Here is a 14769-nt window from a genome sequence, read left to right on the forward strand (position 1 = left end):
ATTTGACAAGGCTATTCATTTTGTAAAAATATACGTTTTGTATTTATATTTTTGAGAACTGAAGTGGGCCTATAATGTTTTTGCATGCTTGTTCAGAGTACATCACAGTCACTGCGTAACATTAGCCTACATTGTGACTAACGTTATATAAACATGCAATATCGTTGACGAAAAAAGACAAGTCTAAAATGTAGACTGGAGGACACTTTAAGTAGAACATGTCAAATGGAGATTGCTGAAATGCAGCTTACGTGTTTATATTGGTGGTTTCAGATTGTTCGTGCGCGAGAGAGAGCTTGCGTGCCTATGGTTGCCAGATTAGACATGTTAAGGTAAAACACCGGATACGAGTTCTTTTCACAGAAAAGCTCTGTTTGGGGGATTTAAATAACTGAAATCTGGCAACTGGAAGGACGTGAGCTCTTTCTCGCGCGCGGATGATCTGAAAACACCAATAAAGAAGTAGGCTTCATTTTATCAATCTCCATTTGAGATGTTTTGCTTAAAGTGTCATTCAGTCGGTCTGTGTTCTGTCAAGACGGTCAGGACTCACTGAACTGCTGTGAGCTGTTGAAATAAGCCAATCAGAGCAGAGCTCAACATTAATATTTATGACCCTTCCAAATAAGGCAAAAACAGAGCATTACATCCTACGGACAATTTATAGGGTTGTAAATGGACCTGTAAAACTGTGTCTGGACAAATTTTGCCCTTAAATAAGCCACATAACCCTCTATGTAGATATCAGAGAACAATTTAACATATTGTTTCAACTCATTCTAGGGCACCTTTAAAATAATCCAACATTGTTAATTAAAAAGTAAAGATAAATAGACAATCTGGTAAGTTAAATATTAGATGGATGTTTTTAAACATAATGAGTGGCATACGTCTTTTGAAACACAAAGGGATATTTGTGGGCATTTTATAGGTGGAGTTGATGCGTTTGTTCACATTGCATTTGAATTTAAAGTGAACTGAGATTTATAACATTTTGTGCTTATGGTTAGTTTATCAATCGTGCATAGTATAATTCATAGGATCATCACTTGTATTTATAAACAAGGATTTATGATTCTAGAAAAATCTGGATATATGATGTAGTCCAATTTAAAAAGTTTTATTTCTAGACCTGGAAAAGTTATGTTAATTCATAAAATCATATAACACCATGGACATTTTTATAATGAATATACATTTTAATTTCAAGCTCTAAAATATTTTATTTTGAACTTGCCCAGGGACTACAGATGAAATTTAGCTTGTAGCTAATTTTGGTATGGCTGAGTGCCATACACTGTCCCTGTTTAATAAACTAATAAAAGAAATAAAAAAAACTTCTTGTGCTCAAATGTTCCACTAGGAAAACAGTACTGAATGGAGGTCATCAGGTGCCCCACCCATTTGGGATTTCGGTATTCGAGAACCATGCTTTTTTCACTGACTGGGTCAAGATGGGTGTGATTCGGACCAACCGCTTCAATGGCAGTGACCCAACGTTTCTCTACCGCTCTACTAACAGGCCTGGACAAATTGTGGTTTCCCATCCAGCTCTTCAGCCCTTCGGTGAGACAAAGTTAAATGTTTATAATATAAACTATGAAATACTCACTAAATAATACTCACATAATTGGCCTTTTTCTGACTGCAGTGATAAACCCATGTGGCAGACATAATGGTGGGTGTCAGCAAATCTGCCTTCTGAGTCACGGCACTGACAACGACGGACTGGGTTACCGCTGCAAGTGTCGCCTAGGATACGACCTCCAGGATGACCGCCAAACTTGCTTTAGTGAGTGACAGACAGAGCCTGCCCGGCAAATCATGAACCTCACTGAACCCCTATTAGCTGGGGATATTTGTGTTGTAGTACTCGAGACCCGTCTTGGTCTTGAGACCGGTCTTAAAACCCTTTTTTGAACGTCTTGGTCTTGTCTAGGTCTCGACCGCATTTGTAATCAGTCTTGTCTTGGTTTCGGACTAAGAGGACTAGGGATTTTATCTCAAGACCAGTCAAGACCACAACTGCAAGGATCATCACTAAATTAATGGTGCATTGTCTGATTTAACATTATTAATGTTATTTGATGTAAAATGAACTGCTTAAAATGGAATCAAACTAACTTGCACTGTGATTTCTTTTGTTACTGTGCTGCCGGATTCAAAAGCAATGCAGCATGGTCTCAAAAATGTCCAAAATGTATATAAATGGCCAAAAAATTCGGAGATTTCGTTTTTTTTATATATAACATAGAATATAATTAAGCAATATTGCAAGAGAGCTGTTTTCATGAATATAGCGTGATTGTGAATGATAAGTATGATTTATACAAACGTTCAATAAACAAGAAGTAAATATTAAACTGTGTCTGCTAATTCAGCAATGTTTTGTTATTAAATCAGCTGCTTTGTACAAATCGGTTGAATAAATGATTCCGTGAATGGTAAATTATGTTAATGTTTTAATGTTAAATTAATTTTAACATTATTTATGAAGGTGTAATTGTACCAAAACTTTTGTGCCATTCATTTTTATTGTTAGTGATTTGATTGGTAACAGCTCGATATAGTGTCTTATTTAGTATATGTTTATTCATTAAATATAAGTAATTTCTCAAACAGTAGATATGGATCTTTTAGATGATTTTTGTGCTTGTCTGGTCTTGGTCTTGACTCAGTTTCTCCTTGCATTGGTCTTGGTCTCTGAACCCCATAAAGTCTTGGTTTTGTCTTGGTCTCGGCACACGCTGGTCTTGTTCTTGACTTGGTTTAGGTGGTCTTGACTACAATGGGATGTAAGGGATATACATGGGATACTGGCATTTTAACATTGAAACAAATGACTGGTTTTATTTTTAGTTTCAACTGCAACAAATCCTCTGAAACAAACATGTCTGTCTCTTTCAGAGATTAAAGATTATTTACTGCTGGCTAATGCTCAAGCTGTAAGGGGGATTCCTCTTAACGTGTCTTCTCAAGAGGATGTCACCCTTCCGCTCGCTGGCATGGCCGAAACCTTCTCTGGTTCTGGAGTGGAGTATGATGGATCAGTGGAGACTGTGTTCTACAATGACAGAATGCGACAGCTCATTTACAAATCCCACATCAATGGCACCAGTGAGTCATTGGAAAACACAAAGTTTAGTTTTTGTATTAAAATGTTCAGTGGTTTTAAAGTTTTTCAGGCCTCTTTGATTGAATTACTTTTTATACAAATTTTAAATATTTAAATAAAATAAAAATAAAACTTCACAAATATTTATAAAATAAAAAATTAATGAATTTAATTAAATTAAACTTTTAATGAAATATAAATGAATAATTTTGTTGTTATATTTTAGGTCATGAGATCCTGACAGGTTACAGAGTGGGCTCTGTGGAGTCAATGGCATATGACTGGACCTCTAAGATCCTCTTCTGGACATCCAGCACCTATCGGACAGTCTCAGCTTTTAAAATAACAGATGGATCAAGACGGGACATTGTTCAAAACTTGAATTACCCCCGGGGGATTGCCGTGCATCCCAGTGCAGGGTATATGAGACATCACGGTCAAGAATACATCATTCAGAATACAATTTTGTGCTAAAGATTACATCTGTATAATGTAGTGAAAATACAGAATAACTTAGACCTAAATAATAATTAATTGTTCTTCAGATTTGAGCATTTGTGTATGTTTTTATTTTAGACTTATTAAGCATATATATTTTTATGCAACTTATTATATAGCTCTATTTTGCGATTTTTAGATACCTCTTCTGGTCTGATTGGTACCGTCCAGCTGTAATCACCAGAGCTTACACAGATGGAAGCAATGCTGTTCCACTAATTAACACAACACTTGGCTGGCCTAATGGACTTGCTGTGGACTACCTGTAAGGAAGTTCTTTTAAAATCAAGTTTCCAGTACCTACCATTTAATTTCTGAAATAGTTTGCAAATGAGATGGGTTTATTCACTTTCCATTCACATTTCATCCCGACACAAAGATCAGTTTGGACAATTAAAAGAGTTTGCTTAAGGCTGTGGAATGTGTCTTGAAAAGATTTTTGAATGTGCTCAACAGAATGGATAGGCTGTATTGGGTTGATGCGCAGCTGGACCGGATTGAGCACGTGAGCATTGATGGGCTTGACCGACAGGCCTTCTCCAGCATTGGAAAAATCACTCACCCTTTCTCGCTTACGATCCACACAGGTTGTCACTTCTGTGTTTCTTCATTCATCTCACAGCCCCATTATGATATTGATGTTGAGACTATTTTAAACTACAAAGACTTTTATGCATCTATTTAATATATATTTTTTAACATTTGTTCCACTTGTCACTGACTGATCTCTCTCCACCATTTGTTAGATCATTTGTTTGTGTCAGACTGGAGGACGAATTCTGTTTTCCGTATGAGGAAGAGGGATGGTGGGGAAAATATTATCCTCCGAAAGGGCATATCGGGCATAATGAATGTTAAGGCCTATTCAGCTGATCTCCAGGACTGTGAGTGACACGGATAAGCTCTTGCTCACTTAACTGCTATCTGTTAATGCAGGTTTAGGTTCATGAGAAATAAGAGTAAACATAACATACATATACAACCATAACATACACATACATACATTTGTCTACTAATAATAATGTAGTTTCCCCCCAGAATGTAATTTGTTTAATTAAGCATTTTTCTTCCTTGTGATGTCTGGCCAACCTGATATTTTTTACTTTATTCACCCCAAGAAAAATATAAAATTAATTTTAATTCAGAAATTAAATGCATGCTCATCATAGAATGCGTCTATACATTGTGCATTTTTTAAAATAAATAGATTTGACAAAAAAAATATACTTGAACTTGTTTGTCTTACACAAAGCAACTACTGTAATCTCATTGTTGTGTACAGTATTCAAAAGCAGATGCAATCTGATTCCAAACGGCCGCTGCAGCCACTTCTGTTTCCCTACACCTGCGTCCAACCGTGTGTGCGGATGTCCCTATGGCATGAAGCTGCAGGAAAACCAGAGAGATTGTGTGAAGGATGACTCTGAGCCCCCACCAGATGATAATTGTGGAGCCTATGCCTTTCCCTGTGACGGGGGCCGATGCGTGCCAAATTCTTACCGCTGTGACGGTGTGAATGACTGTGTCGACAAAACAGATGAAGTCAACTGCACAGATCCAGGTGTGTATGTACATGTGATTGTGCTTGAGCACCATCTGAAGACCAAGACCTATATGTCTATGAACATCTAATTTCACCTTATCAGGTTCAACCTGCTCTCCCTATGCCTTCACCTGTGGGAACAAGCACTGCATCCCTGCTAGATGGCGCTGTGATGGACATGATGACTGTGGTGATGGGACCGACGAGGACAACTGCCCCACACGTGGTCCAACCACCTGCCCTTCCAACCTCTTTGCTTGCACCAATGGAAACTGCATCCCAAAAACATGGGTGTGCGATGCCTTCAACGACTGTGGTGATGGTTCTGATGAGAGACAATGCAGTGAGTATTGAAGATTTTGTAGGAAGTTTGCAGGAAATACTTTGAACAGGGGTGGATGTAAGGTCAGTTAATATGTAGAAATGTTTATTGAAAAAAGATATTTTGATTAAAAAATACATTCTAAAAAGTCCTAGAGACCCAACCTAGCGTTGCCCATGCACACAAATATGTTACAGCAATACATTTAAACTCCGTGGACCATGTACAGGGTCCGGAATGACATTGTTGTGAAGTTACATAAAATATTGCTAAAAGTAAAAAACATGTAAGTATAGGTTGTCTTAGCTGTTATAACCCCCAAACTGTCTGCAGGAACCTAGAGCACACAGGGCCTGAGTTACACACTTTCAAAAATGAATTTATAAAAAAAAAAATCACAAAGCACCTACTTTTTTGGGGAGTTATTACAGCTTCGACAACATATACTTACATGTTTATCACTTTTAGCATTGTTTTATGTGACTTCAAAGGGTTTCCTGTAAAATGACACCAACAATTTAAACTTAGACCACTGTATGTGTGTATGGGAGGCTTTTCAATTTGGGTAGGCCAAATCCCAAAAAATGGTCCTGGGGTTTATGCGGTTAATTATAACCACTGTCATTCTCCTCTGTCCTCTTCCAGATTCCACTATCACCACCTGCCAGCCGGGCTTCTTCCTGTGTCCAGATCACCGCTGTATATATAACTCGTATGTCTGTGATGGAGACCAGGACTGTTTTGATGGCTCTGATGAGAAGGACTGCGGTAAGACAGTGATTTGATTTGATGTTTAAGGTATTGGTTTGCACTCAAAGGATGCACTTAAAGTCAGCATGAAATGGAAAATATATTTTCTTAAATGTAGATGTTACTGTGAACAAATAATCTGTGCGACTGTTTCATAAAAAAAAAAAAAAAATCTCCTTGTAATGTTTAAGAAAATGTATAACTAGACCTTCTGTTGAAAACGACTGGTGACGTGCGCAGGATTTCTTCAATCATTTAATCCACTTACACCCTGCCACTGCAAGCCTGTACCTTTTTAGAGCCGTGACCGTATCTCAAAATCCAATCAATGCATAGAACAAGTCTCCACCGTACATATTTTCTTTGTTGATAATCTGTTACACTTGGATGTACATCACAATCTGCTACTAGTTCTGTTCCATTGTGATTTTAATTAACACAAATGACGAGTGTTGTGTGTTTTATGTAGTGTACTCCTGTGCAACGTATGAGTTTGCATGTGCCAGTGGAGATCAGTGTGTGTTCCAGAGCTACCGCTGTGATGGGGTTTATGACTGCAGGGACCACTCAGATGAGAGCGGCTGTCGTAAGTTATATGTGTTTAGAAGTTTTCTTTCAGATTGGTTTTAGGGGATAATGCGACATAAATGTGATAATTGGAAGAATTTTTTGCATTTACAGTTTTTTTTGGATTGCTTAAGTTTAAGCATGATTTTCAAAACAGGGCCCGTGTTTTCAAAACACTACACACAATTAGCACAACCACACACCCAATTAGCAAAACCCTACAGATCCTTTGCATAATTAAACACTCTTTTAAAAACGATGTTTAAACGCTTCTGTTTAAAAACCACACTTTGTTACCATATGAAACACACGTCTCACATTACTATACTCTGTTTGCACAAGTTACACTCTGCTGTGATAAACATAAAACACTTTTAGCACTTCTACTTCCCTATGATTAGAGTAGACTACCATCAACAATGTACAGATATAATCTAGTTTGGCAAATCCACCAAACACTACACAAGACCAATGTTGCAGACTAAAGAAACGTATTTATTTCTCAACACGCCCAAAATGTTGACATGGACACTCATAATACTGTAACAAAATGTCACTTTATGTATTGTACTGCAAGTTTACTGTAAAAAAATAAATAAAAAAACATTGTCTCTTCGCCTAGCTGGATCTGGCAAGAGATTTTCATCAACATCGCAGGCAATGTTATCATTAGCAAGACACCTTGGAAAGAAACGTCTTAAATGACGAATCCATCCTTGCATTGTTGCTACCTCCATCTGCTCAGGCCTCCTCCTTGTCCCCCTCGTTCTCCTCATCGTCTGACTCTTTTTCTGACTCTTTCCATTGTGTTTGAAGACCAATGAACCCACCTGCTGCTTTTTGTGCTTATACACCTGATTGGAGTGTCTACAATTAAGCAAACAAGTGATTGCACAGCTGATGACTGTGTTGAACAAATTGGCCGGTGCTGTAATTCGACAGTCAGTGCTTTGGTATTGCAAGGAAGTGACTTCATGATAGATTTTTGTGTGTAATGTATGTTAAAGGGTTACTTCAGCGATTAGCATATGGCTTTGTATCAGTAGAAACCCTGGATTATATTCAAATGATTGTGCTCTCCCATATATCTCATATCCCCCTGAGAGAAGAGATGTATGCATTTTATTTCTGGAAAAATTCCTCCTATGATGCAAATTGGCGATATTTGCATCATAGGAGGAATGTTTTGCCAAAGACTAAAGACTACAGCCAGCAGAGGGAGCCATTTCTGCATGTTTTAAACCCGTGCATGGGGGATGGGAGATTACACTCAGAGCTCAGCTCGCAGCTACAGGCACTCATTTAAACGGAGCTATGGTGAGCAATGTAAGTCTTTTAACTTCTCAAATTAATTTATATGAAAGATAAGCTTGCAAAGGCATGACCTTAAATGCACCAGACTGAACTCGCGTTGTAAATGTATGCCGCGAGAGTAGTCGCGATTACCTCAGCTCTCCTCACAAGAGCTCATCAGCTCATTTATCTCACTCCTGCAGTTAGTGCTCAGTGCTGTGATACTCGCACGGTGACTCGCTCATTATATTGAACAGACACGTTCAGTTTTTAATTGTAGTGTCTTCTCCAACTCAGTCACAGTAATCCAGTAGGTCGAATTTGGGAATGGCCTCACAGGGCAGCGAAGCATTCTGGGAATTGTAGTCTTTCATCCCCATGAGACAAAAATACATTTTCTGTATTTTCTCTGTCTAGAAAGCACCAAATTCAAAAATAATTTCACATTTCTACTACATTGATGACCCAGTTTAAATACAGATTCATCTTCCCAGCGCTGAAGTGCCCCTTTAAGTGTGTTTAGTGTTTTGCAAATCACTGTGTGTAGAGTTTTGCAACAAGTGTGAGGTTGACAATGTGCTTATAGTTGTGCAAATATGGGCTGATGTTTTGCTTCTTGAGTGTAAGGTTTTGCTAATAGTGTACTACTTTTAATTTTAGTGTGTAAGCAATCCAAAAAAAATAATAATAATAACTGACTCCATGTCTGTGAAAAAAACCATTAGATTGATGTTCTTGGAAGTGAATCAGTCTTTACATATTTTATGTAATTGATATAAGGCACAACATAACAGGGCTTTCAATTCTTTCATAATTATTTATTGTCATCCTTGGTATTTTATTCTCTACTCATTTTCCACAAGGTTTACAAATTTCACAGTATACAAAAATATATTGAACAGTACTTGATAATATGAAACATTATATAAAATGTCTGTGATATAAAATATATAGATATAATTGTTGTTGAGAATAATTGCTCTAACATATCTAATAGTTTTCATAGCAGAAACAGGGGATTGTTCCATTTATGTAATCATCATCTTTATATGGATATAAGCTACTAAATGTGTTTCTAGCAATTAGTGTTGATAAAATAATGCTAGTGTTGACTAATATCTGGTCTTTTCTGTGCAGCCACACGTGGGCCAGGTCTGTGCCATGACAATGAGTTTCAGTGCCAGGTTGATGGATTTTGCATTCCAAAAATGTGGGAATGTGATGGCCATCCAGACTGTGAGGATGGCTCTGATGAGCACAATGGCTGCCCACCCCGTACCTGCAATTCTCTCCAGTTCCAGTGTGCTAATGGAAATTGTGTGCATCAAAGCTGGGTTTGTGATGGGGATAATGATTGCAGGGATATGAGCGATGAAACAAACTGTCCCACTCCACCATTCAGTTGCCCATCAGGACAGTGGTTGTGTCCCACAGACAAGGTGTGCATCCCAGAGGCTCAGGTGTGTGATGGCCAAAGAGACTGCCCCAATGGAGCTGATGAGTCTCCCGTCTGCAGTGAGTACTGCTGCTGCTCGATTAAAACAGGTTTTATGTTTTGCAATATGTTGTTGATGAACTGCTAAGACTGCTTTGAAAGCTGCTTTGAAACAATCGTCATTGTAAAAGCGCTATATAAATCAAGTTGATTGATTGACTGTTTTTCTGTCTCTTCCTTTCTCATTATTTGTCTTATTAGATGAAGATGACTGTCAGGTGAATAACGGGGGCTGCAGTCATGGTTGTATTCAGGGTCCATTTGGAGCTCAGTGTACCTGTGACTCAGGATTCCAGCTGCTGAACGACTCAAAAACCTGCGACGACATAAATGAGTGTCTGATCCCTGGTTTCTGCAGTCAAACCTGCTTCAATGAGCGTGGCTCCTTCCGATGCTACTGCCAAGACGGCTACCAGCTGGAGCCAGATGGCCGTACATGCAAAGCCATCTGTAAGTAACATCTCGATCCTTTACACATCGAACATGTTTGAATTAAGACTTTATGAAGTAGTATAACATGTTGCTAAATTGCATTTCTAGTCAAATGGCCAAGAACTCAATGGTTTTTAAGACTAGTGACACTGCTCCAACTAACACAAAATCCTCAAAAAATGTAGTGTAAAGTATTAGGATAGTAAAACCTAAAATCTGTGGGAAATGTGTAATCTGCTCCAGCCCCAGGTGATGCCTTGCTTCTGGTGGCCAGACGCAATGAGATCGTCGCCAATCGCATCTACTTCAGGCCACCCCTTGTCAATCCCGTAGTTAGCGGTGTGAGCATCGTTACTGTAGACTTTGATAATATCAACAAAAGAGTCTACTGGGGTGATTCATCTGAGAAAATGATCTATAGTTCATTTCAGAATGGCACAGACAAAAAAAAGGCAAGTAATACGAAGAAATAAAGATAGTCTAGGTGTCTGTAGAGTTTATGAATTTCATTTTATTGATATGTTATTTCTATGTTCATTAACTACAGTTTGGGATTCATTAATTTGGTAATGCCGATATTTTAGGTGTTCTCATCAGGCCTGATGGTGCCTGAGAGTATAGCAGTGGATTGGGTTGGAAGAAACATTTACTGGACCGACTATGTCATGGAGAACATTGAAGTAGCAACTCTGGATGGCCGCTTCCGGAAGATTCTGATTACCAAGAATGTCACCAGCCCTCGTGGACTGGCTCTAGACCCCCGCGACCAGTATGGATATTGGACATACTTACTAATTTGCTTCTAGTTTTTGTCTTAATACATTTTGAGAGAAATTTGGAGTTCACCCAAAAATGTCATCATTTGCTCTCCATGCCATTCCATAAGATTTTTTAAATTAATTTTTTAACAGAAATAGTATACAGGGACTATTCAATTAAAGGGGTCCGGTCTCTTTATTTCCTTCACCTATAGCAGGGGTCCCCAAACTCGGTCCTGGAGGGACACTGTCCTGCAGAGTTTAGCTCCAACCCCAATCAAACACACCTGAACCAGCTAATCAATGCCTTTATATACCCTAGTAAGACATTGATTAGCTGGTTCAGTGTTTGATTGGGGTTGGACAGCGGCCCTCCAGGATCGAGATTGGGCACCCCTGCCCAATAGGGTTTACCTCTTGTGAAAAGTATGGACCATTTTTATATTTTTTCAAAGTAATAAACAAACAACATACATAATCTAATAAAAACTGATTTATTTTTTGTCTTCCCTTGCCATCTCCAAATTATAACATTGCTTATTATTAAATGCTCTTAAAGGGTTAGTTCATCCAAAAATGAAATTTATGTCATTAATGACTCTCCCTAATGTCGTTCCATACCCGTAAGACCTCCGTTCATCTTCAGAACACAGTTTAAGATATTTAATATTTTAGTCCCAGAGCATATGCAGTCTATGCACACTTTACTGTCCATGTCCAGAAAGCTGAAAAACATCTTCAAAGTAGTCCATATGTGACATCAGTTGGTTAATTAGAATCTCTTGAAGCATCGAAAATACATTTTGGTCAAAAAAATAAAAAAATTTACAACTTTATTTAGCTTTGTCTTCTCTTCTGTGTTCCTCAAATAAAAATTCAAACGGCCATTAATCAACGAATCGATCAGTGATTCGGATCGCCAATGTCACGTGATTTCAGCAGTTTGACACACGATCTCTGAGATTTCATTAAAATATATTCATGTGTGTTTTGAAGAGAAACAAAAGTCTTATGGTTTTGAAATGACATGAGGGTGAATAAATGATGACATAATTTTAATGTGTGGGTTAACTGTCCTTTTAAGAACACTTAAGGTGGAGTCTTGTTTCATAAAATCCTAATTCCTTCTGTTTTCTTCTCAGTACCAATCTAATGTTCTGGTCAGACTGGGGTCAAAACCCTCGCATAGAACAGGCTAGTATGGATGGATTCGGAAGAAGAGCAATTGTAACTAGCAAGGTATATTGGCCCAATGGACTTACCCTGGATTACACAACTAGAAGGCTATACTTTGTTGACGCCTACCTGAAATATATTGACTACTGTGACTATGATGGCAAAAACAGGCATCAAGTCTTTGCGAGTGACATGGTAAGAGTAAAAGTCCCTGTTTAAAATACATGTATATTTTACATTAAGTATAAGGGCACAGTCTGAGTTTATCTGGTGTGGTTTTCACTCATCACACATCTGCAGGTTCTTCAGCAACCACATGGCATAACCATCTTCGAAGACAACATCTACTGGAGTGACCGCTACACAAGTCAAATCATGAGGACTAACAAATTCCATGGAGGAAACACCACCACCCTTCTGACCAGCGTGTACCAGTGCATGGGTATCGTCATGGATCACCCCGTCAGGCAGCCTTTAGGTTAGGTTTTAATGCAGGTTATTACTGAAAGGACTTTTTTTTTCTTCACTTGACTAACATAGTTTGTTGGCTCCCATGCAGCACTTAATCCATGTGAGAACAATCCATGCAGTCAGCTGTGCCTGCTAGCAACCTTAAGACCTCGATACTACAGGTGTGACTGCCAGTCTGGCTGGACCCTAGCCAACGATGGGCGTACTTGTACTAAAGGTCAGAGTCTTGACAAAATTACTGTGTGCCATTTTAGTTCTTGAGGTCTTATGGCCTTTTACTTGACTTAATGATGCTGTAATATTTATTTTTCCTAGATGACACACCATTCTTGATGGTGGTCAGAGATACAGTGATTATGGGAATCCCTCTCAACCCCAATGACACGTCCAACAATGCCATGGCACCAATATCAGGCATCACACAGGGCCGAGATATTGATTTTGATGACCAAGAGCAGTTTGTCTACTGGGTGCAAGGCACTGTCAGTAAATCAGTCAATATCTTAGAACATTGTTTTGGAATTAACTTCTTTCTCATTAACTGACACTCGTTTTATTGAAATATTAACAGAAAATATTTAGAAGGAGCATTTATTAAATAAAAATACAAATGCAAAGGGAAAGGGAAAAAAATAGTAGAGTTTATCATTAAAAAAAGATTGAATTTTTCCCCAGGGCTCAATTTATAGAAGCAAGACAGATGGAGCCAATCGAACTCAGTTTGCACCATCTGCTATCATTGGATCCCCCTCCGGTCTTGCTTTTGATTGGATAACGCGGATCATGTACTACACTAATCCCTCCGTTAAGGCCATTGAGGTAAACATCATCTTATATCATAAATATACACTTATTGAATTCATTTGTAATATATTTTCATTATTTTATGTATTTTTATTTTTTGCCCTTTTCCCCCAAAAAGGTCATCAGGGTTGATGGATCTCAACATTACAGGAAGACTATCATTACAAACACAGGGAAACCAGAAGGAGCTGGAGAGCCAATAGGAATAGCTCTTGACCCAGCCAGAGGGTAAACAGTTTTTGTGACTAGTACACATTGGTCCTGTACTTATTCTTTAGTTATTAATGTACTGTCATCATCGTCTCACCCATGCAGAACACTGTTCTGGACAGACAGAGGTTCAGATGGTGGAGTTCCACCTAAGGTGGCAAGTGCAGACATGGATGGTGGGAACATCAGAAACCTCTACACTGGTAACCTAGGCAATGTTGAGTTCATCGCTGCAGACATAGAGGCCAGGAAGATCTACTGGGGTGTCCCTCAAACTGGAATGGTGAGACATCACTTGCTCATAAATACACATGTACATAGAAATAATTAATTATGCACTTGCACTATATTTCTGGCTTTGGTATATCTCTGTGATCGGCAGATTGAGTGTGGAACCATGGATGGTGTGAGCAGGGTGACTGTTGTTAGTGGCCTGTCTCACCCCTGGGGCATCACTGTCTACCAAAATTACCTCTACTATACTGACCTTGACTATGAGGTTATTGAGAGAGTGGACAAGAACACAGGCGCAGACATGGTGGTGATGAGAAGCGGCATGGCAGGGGTGCGGGCACTGAAAGTGCATGCCAGAGACAGTGAGTGAAGCAATGCAATTTGCTCTTTATTTCAAGTAAAGGATAACGACACTAGATGTCATTTAGGATCTCTGCTAACTTTTGTTAGAGCGACCCGGGAGTGATTAAAGATAATTAAAAGTAGCTATATTTCGATTTTGTATGTTGCCATGGATTGTCGTTTTCTTTTCAGAAACAAAAAAATAAATTTGATAATTAATTTTATCAGACACAATATGAGACCAGCCATATTGTGGTATGCCATATTATCATTCATTATATTCTGTTCACTATCCATCCGTTAAATCCAGACTCTGCAGGAACAACCAATGCTTGCAGTACAAACAACGGAGGTTGTCCCCACTTGTGTCTGCCTAAACCTGATGGACAGAAGACATGCGCCTGCACCACAGGTTTTATCCCATCTCAGGATGGGTCTCACTGCGAGCAGTATGACTCTTATGCTATAGTGTCCTCTTCCAAATTTATTAGAGGATTCCATATCAACAGCTCTGACCACTCTGAGGCCATGGTTCCTGTAGGTGCAAGTGAGTATTGATTACAGTATGCTAACAGTTTGATTGTTGTTAGAGAGGAATAAAAAAAAAAAAAAAAACCTGATAACAACTTAATGGTTAACTGAAATGGTATATATATATATAAAGCATATGATTAACATAAGATAAATTAAAAATAGAGAAAAGAAATAAAAAAATAATAATACTTAAAATGGAAAAACAAAACCCCAAGTATAACCCAC

At 38.5% G+C, this 14769-nt stretch overlaps 1 protein-coding gene across 1 annotated transcript in view; it reads left to right on the forward strand.

Moving 5' to 3' along the window:
• The window catches only part of lrp2b (low density lipoprotein receptor-related protein 2b), a 62586-nt gene that overhangs the window by 14660 nt on the left and 33157 nt on the right, over window positions 1–14769 (forward strand). The window contains exons 15-38 of the mRNA XM_067429580.1: window positions 1364–1566; window positions 1652–1792; window positions 2908–3117; window positions 3342–3534; window positions 3753–3878; window positions 4070–4200; window positions 4360–4497; window positions 4896–5174; window positions 5260–5499; window positions 6124–6246; window positions 6698–6814; window positions 9226–9603; window positions 9785–10033; window positions 10259–10467; window positions 10600–10784; window positions 11916–12144; window positions 12250–12427; window positions 12509–12637; window positions 12736–12902; window positions 13096–13239; window positions 13343–13452; window positions 13540–13717; window positions 13817–14030; window positions 14321–14557. Coding sequence (XP_067285681.1) covers window positions 1364–1566; window positions 1652–1792; window positions 2908–3117; window positions 3342–3534; window positions 3753–3878; window positions 4070–4200; window positions 4360–4497; window positions 4896–5174; window positions 5260–5499; window positions 6124–6246; window positions 6698–6814; window positions 9226–9603; window positions 9785–10033; window positions 10259–10467; window positions 10600–10784; window positions 11916–12144; window positions 12250–12427; window positions 12509–12637; window positions 12736–12902; window positions 13096–13239; window positions 13343–13452; window positions 13540–13717; window positions 13817–14030; window positions 14321–14557 — 4508 coding nt within the window. The remainder of the gene's footprint in view (window positions 1–1363; window positions 1567–1651; window positions 1793–2907; window positions 3118–3341; window positions 3535–3752; window positions 3879–4069; window positions 4201–4359; window positions 4498–4895; window positions 5175–5259; window positions 5500–6123; window positions 6247–6697; window positions 6815–9225; window positions 9604–9784; window positions 10034–10258; window positions 10468–10599; window positions 10785–11915; window positions 12145–12249; window positions 12428–12508; window positions 12638–12735; window positions 12903–13095; window positions 13240–13342; window positions 13453–13539; window positions 13718–13816; window positions 14031–14320; window positions 14558–14769) is intronic.

Source organism: Pseudorasbora parva, chromosome 21, assembly GCF_024679245.1.
Source record: "Pseudorasbora parva isolate DD20220531a chromosome 21, ASM2467924v1, whole genome shotgun sequence".
Lineage (NCBI taxonomy): Eukaryota > Metazoa > Chordata > Actinopteri > Cypriniformes > Gobionidae > Pseudorasbora > Pseudorasbora parva.